Source organism: Erithacus rubecula (genome assembly GCF_903797595.1).
Source record: "Erithacus rubecula genome assembly, chromosome: 5".
Lineage (NCBI taxonomy): Eukaryota > Metazoa > Chordata > Aves > Passeriformes > Muscicapidae > Erithacus > Erithacus rubecula.
In genome coordinates, this window is record NC_136687.1 from 46,519,372 (window position 1) to 46,543,381 (window position 24,010).

Sequence of the window (24,010 nt, forward strand, 5' to 3'; positions counted from 1 at the left end):
TTTTCCACTTTCCCCTGAAGAAAATTCTTTCCGAGCTTGGTGAAGGAAGGAATTGTAAGGGGGGGAGGGGACCCTTTGGAGGTCTTTTTTCCTAAAATTTGTCCCAAACTTGGACAGGAATCAACATACTTCTATTACCAATGCAATAGTGAAGTACCCATTCATTAACATCATGCCTAGCTCCCACTTTCTGGTCAATGGATAATGAGGAGTTTGATTTCTTTAAACCCAATGTCAAATGCCTGGTTACGGAATCCTTGCATAATATTTAAAGGTAATTCTAAAGTCTTCTTAAAAAAATATTGGCAAGTTAGAATACACTTTTAATAAGTAGATTGAGGCTCGAAGTATTCTGATGTACTTTTATTAAAAATAATCTTCCTACAATAGTATGAAATTCTTTAGCAAAATCAGGCCACCACCTGTTGCACAGCCATCTTCAGTAACACAATAAATTCCATCTTCTCTGTTCCTCTGGTGATAAGCACTGCTGGCTGATAAATGCTCTGCTTATGAACACAAATGTTGTTTTGACCACGAATGCAATTTCCAAGCAGCCAAGATACAGCTTTACTGAAAAGGAAATCACCTTTCCTTCAACAAAGCCAATTTCTCCTAAATTTTACATATGGATATAATTCCATGCACAGTCATTAGATCCAGAAACTTCTCAGTATGAGAACCAAAAGTTGCTTAATGACACATTACAAGTTGATTTGTGATGCTCTGCATGCAGTTTGCTTTTCAGGACTTGGGGGCTGCTTCCCTTTCCGAGGGCAATGTGTTCAAGATGTGGGATGTCTGGTTCCCAGTGCTGCCTCTATCTGCTGGATGTCATTATTCACTGAAGATTTATGTTCAGCTTCAAATCAAAGGCAAGTTTCACACTCTAAGTAGGGATGCCCACAAACATATTGTTCTTTGGAGAACAACTCTCTGGTTCCATAGATATAACTTGGACAGAGTAGTTATGTTCTTCTGCAGCCCATGCCCGATCCAGATCCACAAGTCCCATACACTGCTTTCCTAAAATGAAAGCAATGGAGAGCACAGAAACTCAAAATGTAGAAACATTATCAGAAATGTGTATGCAAATATTCAATGTTAGGAAAACACATCAGTAAGCCATCTAAAAAATAAGTTCCAAATGTACTTTAAAAACCATCTTAACCTGGTTTATGCTCCAAAACACATCTGTGACCTGTAACCCTCATTTAGCAAAAACCTTGAAGAGATCATTAATTCTTTATATATGGAGAAAGGCACAACTATTTAAAAGTATTCTCAAAACTTACAGAAAAAAAACGTGTTTCAATGTAAATGGGAAGAAGAAAAATGCCTGCTTCACCCCTTAGCTCCCTGAATTGCTAAACTTTGACTCCCTTTATAACCACAACTGTTTTCCTCCTGTACTTTCACCTAAAATCTGAAAATCTCTGGTTACTGAATATAAACAACAGACTAAAGTACCAAAAAGTGATTCAGTGTAATTGATTTGAGACATATTACTGTAACTACTTATAAGCAAACATATAAAAATTGGTAATGCAAAATAAGCTTATTTCAGATTTACCTGCAGAAAACACCAAGAAGGACAGAGGGTTTTTTTCTGCCTATGTTTTTTATTATGATACAACCATGACAAGATGTTGAAACCATTTATCTTTACTCATTTACTCATTATAATTTATTATTATGTTCTGAAATACCAAATTGACTCATCAGATTGTATCTTCAGCAGCTTGAAACTATTGCAAGAAAAACTTAATGTTACTTTGAAATGCTTTATCACTAATAGTTACACTCTCAAGTCAACAGGGCACAATCCTGTTTCAGTATCAAACACAATGATCCTACCTCTTCCCTTGTTCCTGACAGAATTTTACAGTTAAATGTATTTGGGATCTGAGATGAAGAGACAGGAGCACATCCTGTTTACCTTTGGAATAGGAGTCTGGCATTCCAAACTACCCTCTGGAACAGCTTACCTCTCTCCCCTGAATATATAAAGAGCATTTATGCCTCTGTCATTACCAGCTCTGTTATGAACCCTGCTCAGGTGCCCATAGAAGTTTGGGCAGGTAGCACCAACACACTCTGCAGTATCCTTGCATTTCAGAGCAGCTGAAATCACAATTTAATGCAGGGCTCAGTCCAATCTACTCTGTCTGTCCACACTGAGCTCACATCCAGAAAGAACTATCTTCACCTTCTCAGCTGGGTTCCTTAGTTACAAAAGAATTTCACTATTTTGAATTCAACAACATTATGACATTTGGACTCAGTTCTGTTGGTGGCTTGAGATTTGAGAGTGATAATAATTGGGTTGGACACAATTTAAAGATACAATAATAAGGGAGGGCCTGAAAACGTCATTCCAACTCAGTCCTGTATGGATTTGTATGTCACAGGGAGAAATTACCAGTTTATATAACCAACCAGGACAGAACTCTGTGAATTTTCTTTTGCAGCCCCATCCTCCCACATTTGTGGTTTCATAGAAAATCACCTTCCGTGGCTTGCTGAACAAAATGGCCACAGACTCCAATATTATTATTACAAGTGCACACACTGTTAGGGCAAAACACTTGAAAGTTACATTTGTGGAAAAAACCACAGCAGTTTCAGACACTGAGTACAGACAGAAGTTACCATCTCTCAAAAAAATAATGTTTGGGTCCTATTTCAATTTTCAGTCCACAGCCTGGGGTCCAACACTAGCAAGTGAATACTTTTAAATCTTTTTTTTTTTAAATAATGTGATAATGACAAAAGAGACTGACAAATTTACTGTGAGCTTTTATACAGGAACTCTACTATTTTCTTTTTGTGCAGCAAGTATAAGAAATACTCTCAATTCTTCAAATTAAGCTTTGTAAAAACATTATGCTTATTATCTAGTACTGCTTTAATATACTTTGTAGATGCTTCTTCTAAGCCAATAAAGCTGAGTTATGTCCTTACAGTTCCTAGCTCCTTCTGCCTTTTCTGACCTGGAAGCTAGTTTACAGCTTCCATCTGAACAATAATACCAGACAGTAAAATCCAAACTCGCTCTTTAATATTGATGATTTTGGAAGAAGAAAAACATTTATATAGCAAGAAGAGAACAGAAAGAGGTGAAATCTGAGGGAACATAATTTTTTCAACTGTTAGCTGAAGACATCTACTTAATGGCCCATTCATAAATGTCCTACTTCTTTTTTTATGTATCAAGGTAAAACCATCACTAGTAAAATGGTAAATGGTAAAACCATTCTGCACAACAGCTGCAGAAATTCATACCAATTAGCCTACGTTCAGGTGGAAGTTGAACTGCTGTCTGATCTGCAAATCTGCAAAGGATCATATGCTCCTATAAAAAAGACAAAAGAAAAAAGATTAATCAAGAAAAAACTGATTAGATTCTTAAAAGTATCAGAAATGCTACCACATTGAAGACAGTATTTCTAACAGAAAAGTCCACTTCTGTGGAAATCTCTATTTTTATATTGCAAATACGTGTGTAAGTCAAGTGTTTGTAATCACTGCCTCATTTCTCCTCAAGAGTATTTGCTTCTTGCTAAACTTTGTAAATCTTTGCAGCAGTTGAATGGGCTGCAATGTATACAAGACAGCATTCTTCAAAGACAACCTGCAGATATATTTTGCCTTTAATAACTGATGAGCAACACAGCCATCTTTTAGCACAGTCATAATGGAGCAGCCTCCCTGCATAAATAAGGAGGCAAGACAAAATTCTTTAACAGTTGACTTGAACATTTCTCCCAAGCAGTGATTTTGAATTCCAGGATAGACTGGTGGGTCAAACTTCCTCTGCCCTGCCAAGTCCAGTCAGATCCTGAAGGCAAAAAATACCTGGCTGTGAACAGGAAAGTCTCCTCCATCAAAAGGAGCACAATTTACTTTCAAACTACCCCTATCCCATTAAAATTTTCTGCAGAGACTTCTACGGAGAGAGCAATTTCATCTAAGGATAGTCTAGGTTATTTCAGTATTCTGAAGTAAGGATACTTACTCCAGCTTTTTTTTTGAGGGCCATAAACATCCAAGTCTTCACTCCACAAAAAACCTTCACATTAAATCAAGATGGCAATTCCTCCAGAACACTCCATCCCATTTATAAATAGAGACCTGTCTGCAAAAAGTTTTGCCATATTCCCATATATTATAAAATAAAATATTAGCACCACATGATACACAAATATTACTCATTTAAATATATTTATAATATCTTGATGCAAGGATATTTGTTCCCTAGTACAACTCATTGACATGAAGGTTTCCAGCTCACAGCTTCACAAGAAATACAGAAGCAAAATAAGAACATGTCATACATAACCCATTTAAGCCTTAAACATGTTACACCCAGTCAGTTCAGTTCAAATGGGGTTATTCTTGTAGTACAAAAGAGTTCAAAATGTTAAAACCAGACTACTGAAGAACAGAGAAGAAGGGGTGCCATGGACAATGTGGCCACTGTTGGAAAGAAGCAGCAGTGCCAGGCAGCTTGGGGAGAAAAAGAGGGATTTGGAGGAGAGGGAGAGGATCCATGTTAGCACACAACTCCTCACCAGCCTTCAGGCACCCAATACAACTTGGCTCTTTGCAGCAGCAAGTTTACAGCTCTTTGGACCAGACAAGTGCCAAAGAAAGTCTTGTCACTTAACCTGAAAATCCAGACTGACTCCAATCCTTGGCTTCTTACAGAGTGATTCAAAAAGATAAACTATAGCCTATTACAACTACATTGTTTCCCCCTGACACAGTTAAATTGTCATATTCCCTCTTGGCTGAAATAAAATAATGATTTCTAAAATAACGATTAGAAACTTCTCAAAGTGTGCATAAACAGTTAACTTGTTTACTAGAACATCCATATGTTCAATTCATATTAAATTTCCAAAGCTGTATTTGCAAATTCAGACAGTTCTACTTTCCAATTCTCCTTGTATCTTGACAGTCTCAAAATATATCATAGTAGAAATCTACAGCTATCCTAACCTTATTCCTTGCAACTATAAACTAATGAATTACAGCATAATGTTCTCATCAAAAAAGTTTTGGAAATGCCAGACTTCTGGATATCTTTTTAGATCTCACTAAAATGAAAGATAAATTAATTTAAAATGGGAAGTGGAGTGGGTGACACAGACAATGTCTGGCTAACACATGGCAACTTTGGCTGCTAGCCAATAACCTGTAAGAATTTATTAATATGAAATATAAAAACGCATACAGCTAGATGCATAACAAAAGTTATTTATAACTAGGATTATCTGAGGCACCAACCAGCCTAGACCAATTGTATAGACTCTTACATTACTAAGCACAGCCATACTTTTTAGCCTTATCTTTGACTCCTGTGCCCTTCTGCAACACAAATAATAAAATTCTGGAGCTTCTACAGTATTGACAAACCCCATGATTTACATCTCCATGGATTAACAGATTAAGAAAAAATTCACTGAGTTGCAATGAAAATATACACACTATCCTAATCTAGGCAACCTGGACTTTATAATACATGCCATCTCTCTCTGTATTGTCAGCAGGTTTAATAATGCTGTAAATATTTTTTTTCTGAACTGAAACCTGAGTTCTTTGAGATTATGTCTTAGAGACATTAAAAGCAACATTAATCGTGGGGAAAAAAATAATGGCAGCTCCAAATCCATCATGTGGCTTTTGGCATCTCAATCTTTAGGCATTTATTACCTGATAACTGAACTTTCCTTTTAAGATGGCTGTAGATTTTCTGAATTTTTAAAACTCTCTCTAATTTATGGATTAAAATGAATAATCTCTATTTTCCTGCTACATACACTATCTTGGCATTGCCAACTGTTCCCAAAAGCATTCAGGTATTAGAAATATCCTCCTTTATTTCCATATTTCTGTTACAAAGAATTATTCTGCACCTCCAAAAATCACTTGTATATTGTAAAAGCCAAGAATCCTGTCTAGGATTTGGGCTGTAAATATAGTAAAGTTTCTATATAAGTTTGCTTCTCTCAAAAGGAAGCATGGACATTCCATGCCACATTATGTGCCACTAACCTTCAAATTTTGGGTTGCTCATGACTAACTACCTCTCTGCTCTTGTCCTTTTCCACTCTCCTTTCACTCTGTCTCATCTGTATGCTTCAGTGATAATTTCTCCCACATTTCTCTCAGATTATCTCGACAGACCCCAGCTGCTCAGGGTCAAAAAACACTTAAATATTTTAGAAATAATCTGGAACAACATTTTAAAGAATGTATAAAATAAATATACTGTATTAAATTCTTGCAGATCTGTTGAAGATCTTCCTACTTACTGTGCCCAATGTTTTAGACATAAATTAGAACGAGGAATCCAATATTTATCACAACAGTTGCATTTAACACCTAAAGAAATCGGTATCCTGTAATTTTTAACTGATACAAGTTAAAATACCTTAGGAATGGCTCACTTATCCATTATGACAAGTTTTTGGTTTTTTTTTTTTTTTTTTTTTTTTTTTTTTGGTGGAGAAACTATTTAATTTTATTGAAGAAAAAAAGCCAATAAAATGGTGGATGGTGGAGAGAAAACACAATGACACCTGCACTAATAATGAACATTTCACTTTGAACACATGCCCCTCATCGGAATTAGAAGATAACCACCTATATTGAATATGATAAGAAGACCCAGAGAAATACAGGACACTGCACATAAACATCTTCCCTCTGTCCTTTTACATACCTTGTAGGACAAAATTTCTTTGAACTGATGACTGAAAAAAAAAAAAACCAGATCAATTCAATAACATCTAAAAACAGCAAAGGTAGAAAATAGAAACAATCATTACATACTTGAATACACCTTAAAGAAAACAGCAATATCTGTATCATACAGAAAGACACTAAAAAAATACCAAAACCCATCACAGTTCCAGTTCACTAGAAAAGTGTATTTAGTGGGTTTTTTTTCCCCAGTATTAAAAAAAAAATAGCTTTTTAAATCATTATAAATGCTAACACATACTTACTCTGGTTTTCTCAATGTCACACAAACATTTTACATATATTTAATAATACACACATACATTTTGTTTGTATCACGAAGCTAAAGGGTCTTTACAATGGAATTGAGTACAGAACACAGCTACCATAAGGATATGGCCAAGCTATCATGTTTCATGATCATATAACATAGGAAATAAAATAAAAAACAAACCCTAAAATATAGCTCAAGATCAGGCTGATAGTTTTTTCATAGACTTATGAGGTAAGATTCAAAATTCTAGCTAATACAAACATTCTTGCAGCATCTACAGCAACAAAAGTTTTCAAAGTGATAATTTCCAGTCTTTGTGGTCTAAAAACTTAGCTGATCAAAAGCTGAACATTAACCAGCCAATCTTAAAACAAATCTACTGAGAAAAATTATATGCCTGCTAATTTTAGAAGGCTTGGAATTTTATTGCCTCTTCCTTAGAAGACTTATTTGTTTTATTGTGTTGCGAGAGAAAACAAAAGTACACACTCAAAGAGATGGAAGTATCAAATTGGCTGAGAAAGAACAGCTAAATGCAAATGTTATCAAACTGACAAGTTATAAAGAATTACTTTATATGCACTTCTGTGCCAGAACACTTTGATATTATAGAAAAGTATCAAAAATATTTCACATGGATGCACAATATCTTTTTAGTTTTGCTGATTCCTTTTAAGACTGAATGTTTCAGTTTCTTATTTTAGCAAATATATACTTAAGTCATTTATGTAATTCCTAGTAGAATTAAATCTAATTTATCTTGGATATCCAAAATGCAAAGCTCAATTTTACAAACAAAAAAAAAAAAGCCAACCAAAACACAACTCTTTTTCTTCACCTAGTTCTGACTCAGAAGGCTGTTTAACCTCTTTATCTTCTGCCACTTTATATTTATCTTTTACATTTTATTTATATCAAAGGCATTAAAATTCTTAAGCATAAGATATATTAGTATCACCCACAGGGTGGATTTGAAGACAAAATATGTACACAATCTACTGAAAAAAAATTAAAACTATGAACTGAAACACAGGAGAGCTTATCTACTTGTGAATAAATCAAAGGAGTTCCACATGCAGTAAACTGTGGTATAAGGCAGACACATTTTTTTAAACTGACTGCTTGTATCTTCCTCCAACATTAAAATGTCAATTCCCCTTCTCAGAGTAATTTTTATGAGTCTTCTATCAACTTTGTGATTTTAAGGTAGAAGGTCTGCATATTAGATATTGTATCTACCATGCTGATTGTATAAAGTCTTCTGAACCGTGAATACATAAATCCAGAAAAAAAAAAAATCCAGGAATTACGAATGTGCCTGTGAGGATGCGATGACAAAGAGGAGGAAACTGTTTCCCTGTAAGTGTGAATCAACTTAGCCTAGTCACTCACGATGACCCTCAAGTAATGAATTCTATACTCTTTTAGGATTTTCTTCCCTCACTTAAGCTGATACTTTAGGACTTATCTTGCAAGCTTTAGTTTACCTTCGTGGATATTTGAACTTGACAGTGTTTTGAATGAAGCCATAGCAGCAGGGGGAGATGACAAAGGCTGCCCGTGCCCTGAGGCAGTGCTCAATCACCATGTCTGTGGCCACCCCGCAGGCGTGCAGGGCCACCTACAACAGGAGAAACAACCGCCAAGGAAACAGAAAATTCAGCATTGGAACATTCTAAATACAATCCAGCATTTTTTTGGTTGACTGAGTTTATTAAATGCATGAGGAGGTTTTTGAAACTAAAGCTCTTACATCAAAGGCTTGGTCCTTAATTCTCCAGTTTTTCATTCCTCTCCTTCATATCTATGTTGAGGAAAATTTATGGTTTATTTAATTAACAAAGAATCAACACCGAAGAAGGGTCACTCACCAAAAGCACTCAAAAGGCAGGTGCACTTAATTGTGATATCAAATAAACTAATAACAAATCTCTAGAAAAATAGTAGTTGTGGAATACATAGTAACAGAAAAACTATGTGGTGATTAATCAAAGTTTCTGTCAAGCAAAAAGGACTTCGAAATACAAAGAACTACGTCAAAACTGGATTTCAACTAAGCACTAAGGGAAGAAACAGATATACCTGAAGGTCACATTTAAAGGAAAAAATATGCATAAATTTAGATAATTTGATTTTCAAGTACTGAGTAAAAACTACAGGAAACAAACACTGAAGCTGGGGGAGGCATCAAATACAACTTGCCCTCCTTTAATTTTTTTTTTACTCTCCTTATTCTTTTATTTCTCTCTCTTAGTGAGGGATTCTTCCACTAAAACTAAAATAACATTTGATCACAACTACCTGCGAGCACTGACATGTTTGGGCAACACACAGGCTGCACCCAAATTCTTCCTGGAGAAAAGCAAATTACTGCAAGACTCAATGTATTGCAAGGGAACACAGGCAGCTCTCTCCTGTCTCCACCTGGGATGACAAATGCACCACTGAAATGGGGCATTACCTTCTCTGCCTCTTCCCATGTGCTCAGCATCCCAAAGAGCAGGCCTGGTGCATACTTAAACTAAGGACGTTTTTGAGGCACAGTTTTGATTTTATGCAGCAGTGTGGATTTATAAAACTATATTGTTTGCTTTGCTTTTCATTCACACAAAACATTTGTACAATTAGAGAAGAGCTTTAAGACTGCACAACTCAGATTTCAGGGTTCAAAGCTGTTTTTCAAGGTAGAGCAACTGGAAGATAAAAACTTTGCAAAGTCTCTTTTGTTTCCAGTCTCCTTAATGTAAGCTCAGCTGAGGAGACTGTTAATCATCAACTGAGCTGTAATTGCATACAGATGGAAACAAATATTCTTGTCTCAGGCAGAATATTAAAAAATTAACAAGAAAATAATTTCATAATGAAATTTTCTGTTCATATGAATTTAACAACAAAACTAAAACTAGTTTAACATCAGAAATAGATTCTTAATATCCAGCTATCAGATTATCATGGAATTAATTATTCCTTATCTATCCAAGTAGAAAACAAAGCTCTCAGCTTTGCTTGCAGAAAAAGAGACCTTAAAACAGCAGCAGATAAACCAGTAGCTTTGCTGAGCCTGTATGACTGGTTACACCAAATAATTTCTTCTTTGGCTTTCTGAGAAGCTATCTAATTAAGAAAAAGTCCCAAATAAAATTAGAGACAAAGCTTTCTAAAGATGCCCTATATATTGAACTCACTATCTGAAACAAAATACGTTGTGAAGACTAATGAAGATATTTGGGAATGAAGGCCTGAAAAGAACAATTTCCAGCTGAACTCCTCTGACATATACTTTGATATCTCCCTTGTCACAAAACTTGAAAGAGAGAATATAATACTTTTTTTATTAAATAAAACTCCATGGTTAACATTGTATTAACCTATAAATAGGCTCCAAGAAATTCAGACAGGAAGTCCAATGACCACAAAATTGGAGACTCATTTCATAAAACAACTATTAAACATTTCACACACACAATTCAGTGTATTATTCATAAGATCATGATATTTTGAAATAGCTCTCTAGTTTACCCACTGAGATTTATATGACAATGCCGCACAGAAAATAAAGCTAGAGAATTGGAAATTTACACTTGGAAAGGCTGGGCTAAAATAATTTATTCTCTCCTCTTTCTCCTGCATTAAATTTCTTTTCTTTTCTTAAATAAACCAACCAAATAGTTAAACAGCATTGTTCATGTACCATAAACCTTCAGTGTTATCATCCTCAGCTACAGTCAAAACAGGCTTTTTAATGGATGATTTAAAGAACAGTCTTGCATGGAAAGCTTACACCTTGCCACAAAGGTTCATATTCTATTAACAGCATAAAAAACTAGATGACTGGAATATTTACAGAGCTACAATGCACTCTTTGTGCCTTATTCTTCACCAGGGCTGCAAAATTCTAGACAGGACATTAATCTCATTTTCTTTCATGTTCTGTAAGGACATACAGAATTTTATTCTCTCACATACATCAGGTGTTTTAAGAATAATTCATCAGACACTGAAGTTTTGAAGTGGAAAAGTTATAATCACTTACCCCAATGTTAAAAGTCCCATTAAAATAGTCCAAATTTGCTTGAATGAACCAAATGTTGTTTAAACCTAGTTCATCACTTCTGTCTTTAGCACGGATCAGAGACAACTCCTTATTTTCTATGAGTACCACCTAGATTTCACACAAAGGAGAAAGTAAGGCAAAATAATATTGATAAATCAAAGTAAAACATTATCAAGCAGAAAATTTTGCAGTTTGTTGAGAAAACCTCTGACTTGCTTGTGGCAGAGTCTGAGATCTATAAAATTATTAGCTGGAAACCCAGGAACATTTAACGTGAAGGCATTTAATGCTTGCCAATATTAATCAGCTTGAAAATATTTTATATTTTCCTACAACTTTTGTCTTCTCTGGAAAGCACCACACACATTTGGGGATTATGCTAAAAAACTTTCATGTTTCAAACCTAAGTCCTCTGCTGAGACAACTGTGACTTCTATATATCCTCTCTACACACACGTCTTTTAAAGATGATTACCAGAAATCTTTTTATTGAGAATTTACCTGACATGATGGCATCATATAAGCAAGAACAATTCCAACATGGCCCTGTGAAAACAAAAACAAATAAAATCTGAGTCCTTTTTCAGTGTTCCCTGTTATTTATTCATTACGTGATGAGCATCCCCATACCAATGAGAGAACTTTTGAAAGCAGCTAAAATTTCAATGTTGGCACTACTGCTTTGCTTTGTGGCAGCAACCACCTAGAACTGCAAAGATGAAAGCTGAAAGAAGTTGCACCACATAAACAAAAATATACATTACCCCTCCACTGCAAAAATCCACAATCAGATTTCCAGGTTTCGCGAGCTTTGTCACTGCTGCTACCAAATTATTCAGCTGCTGCTGCTTCCTGAGAGCCCGGTCTCTGGACATCTTTCCTGGGGAGGACAGAGAAAATGACTAAGTAGTCATCAGCAGTTCTCAACACTGACAATTTTGTATGGGTAACTGCAAAGCACTGCAAATGCAATTTATAGCTGAGATGAAAAATTACTGGAACACTTGGGCATCTTAATCCACTTCAAGCTAAATTCACATTTAACATATTAAATATTTGAAAATTAAATAGAACCTTCTCCAAAATTAACTTTCTAGTTGTTGCTGTTAATGTATCCTTAGGAACAAACTCATATAAACTTTATGTAAAGGAACCAAAGTCATGCTAGCTCTGGCCTAATTCTCCTCCAACCCTGTGATTCATGCCCAGAGACAGAGTTCAAACACATTCACAGTAAGGTTGCCAAAATAAATCCTCATTTACTGTATCTATCTGTGCTGTCCTTAAGCATCTTGATTTTAAAACTTTTACTCTTTCTACTGTCAATTTTTATTTTTCATAATAACTGGCCCTATTTATTTAAATGACTTGCATATGCAAGGAAGCACTTCTCAAAGTGACTATTTCTACATAGTAAAGACTGGCTTTCCATCACATCTGTAACAACCAGAACTCGAAAAACTATTAATTTCTTTCAAATGTGCTTGGAAAAGTCCAACCTAGAGCTGCTTCAGATATAATGAATTTGTTGAGTCAGCACTCACGTCTTCCTAAGGTTGTGTTTTGTCTCAGTGGAGCTGAGTGATGACAGACCTACTAAAGACTTCTTTTCTTGTTTTAGAAGGCAGAGTTTGACACAGATATTGGCAGTCCAACTTCAAAATAAGAAGAAAATACTGAAACAACTCTTTAGTATTAAGCACAACTCCTCTTGAAAACACCATCAAATTTTAATACTGTGCAAAATTAGCAAATAGATTCTAGGATCCCTAAAAAACAAAAAGTAAAATAGTAACAGGTTCCATCAACAAAAACAGATGCAGTTAGTCAACCTGATGACTATTAAATTAATAAGAAAAATAATTTTTTAAGAATTAGCCTATAGTCTTCAAAAACTCTAGCAATTAACTCTTCATGGTTATCAACCATGAGGTTCATCCTCCTTTACTGTGCAGACAATAAGTACTAAATACTACCTTGAAAGATGGATAAAATCCAGCTTGAATCAATAGGTGTTTTGCCTGCTCTACCTCTGTATTTTGAGCTTGGTAGCCAGAATTACAGTTGTGATGTGGCACGTAGAGAATGTTAGCCTGGCTAACTAGTCCTTCATTATAGCAAACAGGCAATAATGCATCTAAAAATACTACAGTTCACTTTGCATTTCACAAGCTCTGTAATAGTACACAACATTGATTGCTGTCTTCAAGAAGAGTAAGAAAAAAGGTAGTTTGAAATGTAGCCCTACAAGGCAAAACATTGAAGAGCTTGACACTTTTATACCATACACTGAAAGGCTCCCATAAAATTATTTGCTCCCTTCATGAGAACTCAACAAACAGATTGACATACAGTCCCAGAAAAATTAATTTGCAATAAACAGTCACAATAAAAATATTTTATTTGGCTTCATAAATCAAACATTACTGTTAATTCAGCCCACATCAAGCAGAACTTTAAAGTTTCTGTGGCACTCAAAGGTCTTGCACTTTGGGACAAATAAATTTTCAGGAGGCAAAGCCGCCTTTATTTTTGTATCACCTTGGTCAGCATTCAAGTTCATATAATCCTTTAGTCCTCAAATAATCCTTTCATATTCTCAAGTTAAACTTGAAAAGTCACTAAAGTACCCTTAAAAAAACTATACCTCTCTAAGAATCTATCACCTTAAGAATTTAACCCTAACCCCTTTCAAGTGCTATCACAGTACATCTGAACACGCAGCTACCAACACGTACATGTAACACACAGTAAATATGTGCATTCTCCTACTACATACACTAGGACTGCATACTTCTATTGTTTTAGCACAAGTATCTTTTTTTTTTTTCTTACATAAGCCTCTGTTAGCTAATTCAAATGATAACATGATTCTACTTTTCAAGGAAATTCAGGGGAAATGTATTCATTGCTATACTGTTTAAGCACAGCAAAAATGGCTCAGTAACTACAAAATAACAGATAAAGTTTTACTGTTTTATACTGAACAGCTTTTTCTGAAGCCAATGTTTTTGTTAATGGTAGCTCCCTATGATAATTGAGGATATTCTGATTGTTTCTTAACACCCACAGTATCTTCTGTTAAACTCTTTTTGATACCTGTTGGCTGGTAGGGGATGTTATTTGCTTCTTTGTTGTGGGGGTTATTGTATTTTTGTGTTATGGGCTGGTGTTTCTTGTTTACACAGAATACTGGTCACATTAATACAACAGTACAGTAGTTCCCATGCAACCACTAGATAAAGCATAAATCAAAAAGATATAAGGAGTCCATCCCAGCTGACATTTATTTACAAAGAAATACTCTCAACAGTCAAAAAAATACCACCTTCTTCCAACAAACTCTGCCAAATCTTGCAATAAATACAATTAGCAAAGCAAATAACTTTGCTGGAGTTCATTGGTCACCTTGGTTACTTGAACAATGCTCTTCTCAACTTTAGCTGCTTTTATTAAATCTGTGTGGGCCAGTGCTGAAAGTTGAAAATCTGCCCTCTCCTTCTCCAGCCTGGGACCACCTTCCAGCTGTCCCCTTTCACTGCACTGCCCTTCCCCTCCCTCCCAAGCAGCAACCTGTTAGCTTTCAGCATCATCTGTTTCCTACTTGTTGCAAAACCACACCAGAGGAGAGAGAGGAAGTATCAGGAGATGGGACAGCCAGTCTCAGAATCATCTCTAACATCTCATAACTCAAAGCAGGGGACCCAGCAAGCGTGGCTGTTGAGAGAGAAGTTGGACACATCCTGTACTGGGACTTGAGTACATCCTCATTGATATAAATCTGTCCATTTAAAAGCAAAAAGTTACATGCTTATGGTTTCAGCTTTGGGAACACAGCAGACTTTCACTACAGAGAAGCTATAAAACAATTAGCACCACAAAATGTCTATAACCAATTCTTCAATGCAATCAAGATTGCAGAATGACTCTGACCTTGGCTCTCTACTTGTCAGACTCAGTTTAAATTGTTTTCCTTATGTTCAACTCCCTTATAGTTGTGAAATAATTCAATCTGGCTGTTTGAGTGACACTGGACTAAAAAGTATCTGTCACTGGAAGTCTGCCTTTGAATGTACTTCTTTACTATGTGTGTTAAGCCTAAGGGTCAGACTCTGAGCTCTGACTGGAATGCAGAATTCAAAGGCTGGACAGAACAGTTTTAAAAAACCTGTTGAATTTGATAATTCAAGTATTTCTTATAATGTGGGATACTGAATCTGATGGAATTCACAAAGAAAACATCATCAAATTATCAAAAACATTTCACTGCTTTTACATTTTCCACTCTGTGAGAACCCTTTAAAATTTAATGCAACTGACTTACACAACAGGTGAATTTTCAAAAAGTCACTCTAATTGAAAAGTAAACTGAAACATTTAACTCTGAACAGCTTCATGAAATTTTAAAGTAGGCACTTAATCAGCATTTTCATTATGCTGAGATATTTCTGTGTTATCCTACCTTCATCAATGTAAAAGTCTAATTCAAATTTTGGAAAGCCAGGAAAAGAATCAACAGAAAGAAAATAACCAAAAACACTTAGAAGCATCACAAAGTATCCACTATCCTAGCAGCCAAAGCTCTAAGCTCTATTTTTTCAGAAAAAAACTCCAGCAAACCTGAAATTTTTTCTTTTTCATTCCCTTAATCTTGCTGCTTTACCAAGACTTCAGTCCCAAGGTACACCCAAAAAGAACTTGTTGGTGGGAAAGTACATGCTTTCTGGCTCTGCAGAGAATCTCACAGAGTTACAATGTGCAATGAAGATGGAGGGCCCAGAGACCTCTGAATACCACCAGGAGAACTAAATGCTTTTCAAAAGGCACATCTACAAGCTGCAGCAGAAAGATGCAGTCAACACAAGATGACTGTGCTGGCTTTCTGAGCAGTTTGAACCCTGTTACTGCAGAGGTAAACAAAGAATTCCATTCTCTACCACTCCCTTGTCTGTGCTACTACTTCTAGGAATGTCCAGGTTCTCTGTGGGGTGCTTCTTGTTGAGTTACATGTCCCAGAGTTGCACTCCACATGTACACACCATACATACAGTTCAGCTTCCTCACTGGCCTTCTCCAGGCACTGTGACTGGCCCAGAAAGCCAAACAGCTTTTAGCACCAAACAGAATTGTTTTGTACTTATAAAGAAAGATTGTAATAATTCTTGTAGGTTTTTAAATGCACATGGTCATGAGTGAAGCCCTCAGAGTGCAATTCACTTCTTCACTTTAACCAGGTATAAATTCCTATGCAAGGACTAAAGGATATACTTTATTATTTGTGTCACCAAGAGACAACATTTACCAACCTTTTCTTTTTCCCCAAGTTTGGATATAATATTAAAAGAATTGCAAGGTACAAAAGGAAGCTTACTCACTGAACAATTCTCAAGAGAAAACATTGCATAAAGCAGAATTGCATCTATGGTAATTGCCACTTCCTAATTCTGCTAACACAGATGAATCACAACAATCTATCATTAAATTTTAACTCTCAATAAAATAGAAGTCTATTATATTATAACTAAGTTGATGTGTTTGTTTACAAAGGCTATAATGTTTGTTCAATCAGATACAAGATCAGATAGCTTAGGGTTGTTATTGTTGATACATTTGCTCTTTCTTTGCATTTGAAAATTGCTATTCTGATCTCTCTTTTAACACAGCGGATATGAAAATATTGATTTCCTCTTAAATTTTTTTTCTGATTTAAGTTCAGAAGTAATGGAGTTGGGGCAAATTAAAAAACCAAACCATCTAGTTCTGATTGTGTATTTCCTGATTTTTGCATCAGAGTTTTAATTCATAAGTCCTATCATGAAATATACCACTTTATCACCGACATTGCAAAAAAAACCCAGCAACTCTTCCCAAAGGACTGTGCTTTTATTACTGTCCTCCAGACCTCACCTCCTCCCATTTAAGTTCTCTCTCCATTCACTCTTGGAGAATTAAAATATGAGCTGGAGATTCAGTGAAAACACTGTTTTATAGATCAGGTTGCAATGTAGAAAACCTAATTTTCCTTTTTTTAAAATACTTTTTATGGAATAGCTTATTTTATAATTTGCTTGTCTAAAGCAGAAGCAAACATATCCTGAAGGCCAGAGTGCATTTTTATGAATAAAAGCAATCAGCAGTCACATTTATCCACACAGTTCAGATGTAGGTGATTGGGCTTTTTTTTGTTGTTATTTTTGTAAACTTTTTTCCCACCCTGACTGAATGTTTATCTAAACATATTCTGGAACTATGAGGTTTGGAAACATCCCACATGCCATTACTAGCTGGTAAAAGGGCATGCAAATACTCGCTTTTTTAAGAGGTAACAGGCACATATGCCAACTCTGAAGCTTCACATATTTCTAAAAGCAGCAATCTCTATTAAATGAACAAAATTGCTATAAAGGTGTCTTGGCATAGTTGGAATGTCTATTCACCACTTCCTAACAGAGCACTGCATTAATTTAGTTCATCCCAACAATTACTAGATTTTGAGAAAAGTTATGTTTTGTTTTTTAACCTCTGAGAAGCTTGGGACTAATGAATGGTTTGAGAAAGGCTAACCTTTTTTCCTGGAGCCTCCTTACAGCTGAGAACACGTGGCTACTCTGCACGTGGCAGTTCAGAAGGCATCAGTCTCTGTTCTGCAAAGACCAGTTTGAACACTTGAATGTTCCTGAGAAGCCTCAGAGAATGAGCAGCATTCCCAAAGCTACTCATGAGCACATATTATGAAAAATGGCCTTAGCATTCAATGGGCTGGGGGGAAACAAGTAAACAAAACCTTCTAAACATTACAAATGAAACCTATAAACTCCCGCTCTGGGGAATGGACAGCATGAACTTTGAGTCAACAGGTAAGGCCCAGAAAAGAAAATCCCAGAGGCCATATTATTTTTTATTACATAAAGTTTTTTTACGATGAAATGTGATCCTGTCTTAGCAACAGTCAAGGGAGTAGGAGAAAAGAATGCTACAATGCATGATTTAAAATATATTGGCCAATAATCAAAAGGACAGGAAAGACAACTGCACTCCACAAGAGTATTTTGTTGGGTTTTTTTAGATAGGAGTCCCTCCTGATGTTACTAACCAATCTGCTCTTTATTAAGGCAAGCTGTGCAAAATAGTTTTATCACTTCAGGCACAAAAACCCCCTGCATCTCACATGCACTATCTTGGCGTAGTCTAAAAAGGTCAGACAGCTATGAAAACTGACTCTTGACAACCTAAACAGGAACTTGGCCTGCTTTCTTTTTTTTTTTTTTTTTTATTAAAGTATTTTAAGCAAGAAAAGAGTAAGACACCTTTAAAAACCATTAAAACATACAGATACTAGTAAAAAAAAAAAAAAAAATCAAAATTAATGTTGAAGTCCCCCCAGATGTAGCTGTGTTCTATTTTTAAAAGATTTGTTGTTTGCTTTTTTCCCAATTTCTTATCTTCAAAATTTTTCTTCTAAATATTCAGCAAAAAGGAAACTGGAAAACAAACACCTAACAGAATGTTAATACATTTATCTACTATATATACTGTTTTAAAACTATTTAGTACTAGATTATGAAGCCTCTATATGTAGTTAAATTACTGAGTGCTATCCACACTGGTATGTATTTGCTAGTCATGCTCTTCCAAGGTTTTCACACCATAAGACTGCCAACAGCAATCTTCCCAAAAATCATGTGTCAGCACATTTCCCAAAACATTAGATTAGTTCCAAAGTTCTCAGCCTCAACACATTAAAGCTAACTGACAAGGTCTATTTGTTCACCCTTCTCATTATGAAGCCTTTGAAATTCATACTTTCAAGCTATTTTTCTAGAATCCCAAAGATTAGAAAATTGTTTTGTATTAAAATGTCATGACAGAATTATGGGTAGAAAAAAGAGACTCTGCAACCACCCTTCTTTCACTTCTTTACATATGTATTCATACACTGCCTCTCTTCCACTCTTATTTCTTCACGTTTCTGCCTTACCTTCACTCCTTTAGGGTCAAGATTCCATCAGGTCAGCTATTTTGCCTGTATCTTATGCCCCTTAGGTGCCCAAAACCACCTATCACTTGCAGTGAAGTGTATAAGATGTGAGGAAGAAAGCACAGCAATACAAAACTTAGAAAGTGAAAGATGATAAAACATTAGGGAAAGAATAAAGGAAAGGGAAATGCAGCCTCTGCTGTACTAAATGTGGGAAAAGGTCTCCAACCCCAAGAGGAGTGCTGTTCTACCTACACACAATATTATACCAAATGTCAGCAACATCCAGGATTGGGAGACAGGGGTTGCTCACTTTGTGCAAAATATCTTCAAATGAAGATGTCACTGCCTGACAAGGAAACCAGAATCAAATGTCTGTTTACTTCTCACAAGCCTAATATACTGACTAACAGCTACTGTCTTGCTGAGAAAGGAGAACTGAACTCAGTTTTCACCAGGGACTAAGAGTGCTTGCCCTTATAAAAACAGGAGAGCTCCCTCCCCAGCAGGAACCAGAGGCAGCAGCTGCTGAGGTCAGAGCCAGGGCCAGACACCCCTGCCATCACTCTCCCAGCTGGCCAGCAGCAGCTTGCCCGCAGGGGACAAGCTCTCAGCAGTTAAGAGGCAGCAGGAACAGTGATTTCCCTTCCTGAGCTCCTTTTGCTGAATTGTTTATAACTGATTATTAAGGAAAAGGACTGAATTGTCCCCATACAAGAAGTCGTGAATTGCAAAGAATTAAAGGAAAGCCCAAAAGAGCCCTTCTGATGTACTATATGTACACCAACTCATTAATTACCAACAGCACCTCTAATTAAGAAAAAAAATTACATATTAGCCATATTAATAATTTGGATGATTCTTGTCTGTGATTTGCTTATCAGTAAGAGAGCCTGAAATAATAAACCAGAAACAATAAAAAGCTGCTTGGAACATAGACATGCTTCATTTGGCCCTATGTGTCAAGCAACTGGACAACTGGCTGCAGGACAAACAGCAGGACTTTCAGCTTAACTTTACACATTATGCCTGCTTACTTTACAAAGATGAATGGCTGGAGGAATTTCTTCAGAACGACCTGATGAAAAGGAATTTCATCATTGAAATTGCATCCTGAATTTCAGTCATTATGAAAATTAAATCCCATACTGCAAAGTTTTGATGACTGACATTTCAATATGCAAATAACATCACTTCACAATGGCTGTATATAACTTCCAAGCAAAGGCATCCAAGTTGCACATGGAAAGGGCAAAGTTACACATTTCTCCACTCTCTGAATTCTGTCTGATTTACACACTGCAATTATTAACAGTACTTATGGCTTGATTCTGTATAAATCTGGAGTTTATGAAAATTTTAAGAAATTCAATCAAATTTGCTGTATGAAATGAGTGTCTTTGGTATCATGTGGCTTATGTTAGCTAAAAGAGCTGAAAAAACATTCAAGAGTTCAGAGGAAATATAGGAATTACAGAATTCCATCATAAGGTTTTAATTCAGTAATAGTAACTGTTTGACTACCTATCTTTTTTTCCTTTCATTTCTTTTTCTCCTAACTGATTTTTGAAGCAAAGTTGGGGCAGAGGGGAATCAAAATGAACCACAGTTTGGACAGCAAACACAATTATTTCCTTTGAGTACATAGCTAAGTAGGATATTCTCTATACAATTTAAGTGTGTCACCTGCTTTGCATAAGTGTTCTTTTAATCTCTCATGTTGAACATCAGTATCTGCTTGTGCCAGGTTACCAGTTTACCAGTGTAAATGCTGATGATCAACATAAAAATTTGTTTAACCTCCAGAGTTGCACTTTGGAATAAACTTTTGCCATTAGTAGTTCATATGACAGATTTTAGAAAAGCAAACAAACAAAACCACCACTAACAAATCATTTCAAACAGCATTTCTCTTTCCACAGTCTTTTCCCTCCAGTACTTTCTCAGACTATGAAGGCACAATGAGTAAGCCACAAGTTGCTGAGATGGCAGTCCCTCAGCCATAATTAATTAAGTGCCTGTTACATAATGCCTGCTGTGCAACTTTGCAGGTAGTATGCCAGGGCCAAGTACAGTTACTAAATCCTTCTTTAACATGTCTATGGTGCTCTTAGCAACCAGTTTGGGTTGAAACCAACACATATCTCAGCATTCTCAGCTTGGAGAAAATTCTGTAACTACGTAGAAAGAACCAGACTAGTTGTCAATCAAGACTGGCATTTACTATTAGAGAAAAAACCCAGGCTTTGTAAGAAATGTATTCCTCAAGACAGCCAGTCCATTGGTACCCCAAACCACCTTTATAATTGTAACAGATATTTATCCACACTAACAGAATCAAAGGATTTTGCAGAATGCTTCTGTTCAAAGTGCTCCTTTTCATTGTTGTCAGTAATCCAAACCACGTATTCAAATCCTGCCAAGTTAGGTAAAGCACAAACTGACTATAATCAGCACAAACAAATTATGATGCAGTAGAAGACAAACCAATGAAATAAACAGAATAAATATCCATTCCTTTCCTTTTAATATACAAAAATAATGGTGTGGTCATCTGGATCATATTACCTAGCAATAATCATCCATTACCAGCTAATTCTACTTTATTGAACACTTCATGTCAGAAAGACTGTGAAGTTAAACAATTCTGCCATCAATAGAAATTCATCATGACAAATGAAAAACATGCAACATGAACACAGCACATTTAACAGACAAGAAACACTTTATATCAAGGTTAGAAAATGAGAATTAAATAAAGTTTCAGCATGTTTTAATGCATTTCTAAAGGACTACACACTAAAACAAGGGGGAAATGCTCTCAAATAACACAGAACTGTCAGCTTATGCTACACAACACATCACAAATACATTCCTAGAAGGTTTTCAGAGCATATATAAAATACCAGTTAAGAGACAAGTTTATTATCTCAATTCAAAAGCTGCCGAATGATGGATTTTTTTTTAAATTCTGGCTAATCCAGTATAAGATAGCCTCAGAAACACTGATGAAAAGCTACCTGGCACACAGTTCTCCACTATCTACATATATGCTTGACCAAAGAGCAGAAGAGGGTTTTCTGTTATTGTAAGGAATAAAAGTATCCAAGCTAAAAAAATATTGTCACAGGTTAACCCATTTTCCTGAAATCCAAAACCGAGGCAAAATGAGTTTCCAAGACAACAAATATATAAAACTGGCACTTGTTGCTCTATCAGTGGTTCTAATAATAAAAGGCTCCTTTTTATTGTGTATTAAGCAGCTTTGTGCCAGGCGGCCTTTTGTATTATTCTTACATAGTTTATGAAAGCAAATAATCAAGAAAGTTGATAAATCCCTTCAACCATCTTTGAAACAGAGACCTGAATTTAAATGGGGGAAAAAAGTTAATGAAACTGTGGGCACCAGCCCAGTATTGCACTCCAGTTCCCTAGACTTTACAAAATAGGAGCACTAGGACACAAAAACTTCATTTGGCCCTTCCACAGGGAGCGACTTGGAGCAGCTGCCTCAAAGAGCAGCTCTCTTCTTTATACATTACTTCTGTTTACTCTACAAACTACCAGCATACTTAAGGTCACCTAACTAAACAGAAAGATCATCCAGAAACTTACCTCCCACACAAAAACTCCAAACTGATTCATTTAAGGGAGAAAATGTACAACAGTATCCTCTTCACGTTCTCATTTTGTTACTTTATAACATGTGAACAAAGTTAAACAAACAGTTTTGGAGCAATGGAGAAGGACAGAAAAACTGCAGCATGAACCGAAGTCAATTCAAACAACGTTCAGAATTTCTATAAATTGAAGCCAACAGAAATAAAAATTACGAACTCTTTTCCAACAGAAATTAATCAGCTCCGTCAACTAAACAAAGACTCAGACTAAAGAAATATCTGACTTCAGAAACTTAAAAAGAAAATATATCTCCCACTAACTGCCAGAAGGCATGTTCATGAAACATCTGCCTTAATGAAAAAATACAAGACTAAGCATAGACTTGTAAACGAAATATATTCAAACAACAGACAATTATTTGTATTGTGTTGTGCAGTAAACGGGCTTTGACAAAAATGTGGTGCACCAGTATAATGTCAAAGGAGCCAAAAGCTGGAAAACAAACAAAAAAATCCAGCACAAAAAGTCATGCCAGCAATGGTTTTTTGGATAAGACTTCTGGAGGCCCTACTGCTCTTCTAGTGCAAAAGCCATCTCATCTTTTTTTCTTCACAATCACCAAATGTGGATAAAGAGTTTGGTACTGGAGGCCATACAGACACATTTACTCTGTCACCATCTTTTAACGCTGATGCAGAAATTTATCCAATAGGTCACCAAGTATCTGCGGCTACAGACCCCATCATCACTTAAATTGTAAGAGAGGATGTCTAGAATTGAAACAAATTAATAGTTTGTAGACTTTCTGGCAGTACCTGTCAAAGAAATGCCTCAGTAGCGCATCTGCTAGGCAGTGCCTCAGCTAGCAGTTCTTAAACATAAAATCTGTTCTAATACACAAGCAAACACGTTTCTGGTAAATGACTATGGGAATGATTTATATCATTTATAAATGAGGACATTCTAAAATCACTACATAAGGAAGAAAATAAAACCTCTATACTGCAAGGATTGTTTGTTTTATTTGAACAAACTTGGCCTGTCACATGTACACACACAAACCTGGCGTAAGCAAATGCATATGAAGCTCAGACAGCAAAAGTCACCTTCATCAGAGTGGGGTTAATACTCTGCATGTTCTATCACCCTACTGTTCTGTCTTCCTATTCACAAACTCCACACAGAAGAATCTGTGTGGAAGATTCCTACCGAATCCCATTCCACATGCAATGTACACACTGACAGCCAGCATTCCTTCTCTGGACTTAAAACTGTGGGGGAACTGAGAAGGAAAGATCCCAGTAAAACTGTCTCAAGGAAATCAAAGCTCTCC

The 24,010-nt window shown here is 35.9% G+C and overlaps 1 protein-coding gene across 1 annotated transcript in view; it reads right to left on the bottom strand.

The window, feature by feature from the left end:
- Positions 1 to 297: 297 nt before the first annotated feature.
- GSTCD (glutathione S-transferase C-terminal domain containing) overlaps positions 298 to 24,010 on the bottom strand; it is a 42,818-nt gene continuing 19,105 nt past the window's right edge. The window contains exons 5-11 of the mRNA XM_079305763.1: positions 11,843 to 11,958; positions 11,580 to 11,624; positions 11,058 to 11,186; positions 8,512 to 8,645; positions 6,731 to 6,761; positions 3,286 to 3,355; positions 298 to 1,026 (exon numbers count right to left, since the gene is read on the bottom strand). Coding sequence (XP_079161889.1) covers positions 890 to 1,026; positions 3,286 to 3,355; positions 6,731 to 6,761; positions 8,512 to 8,645; positions 11,058 to 11,186; positions 11,580 to 11,624; positions 11,843 to 11,958 — 662 coding nt within the window. The 3' untranslated portion in view covers positions 298 to 889. The remainder of the gene's footprint in view (positions 1,027 to 3,285; positions 3,356 to 6,730; positions 6,762 to 8,511; positions 8,646 to 11,057; positions 11,187 to 11,579; positions 11,625 to 11,842; positions 11,959 to 24,010) is intronic.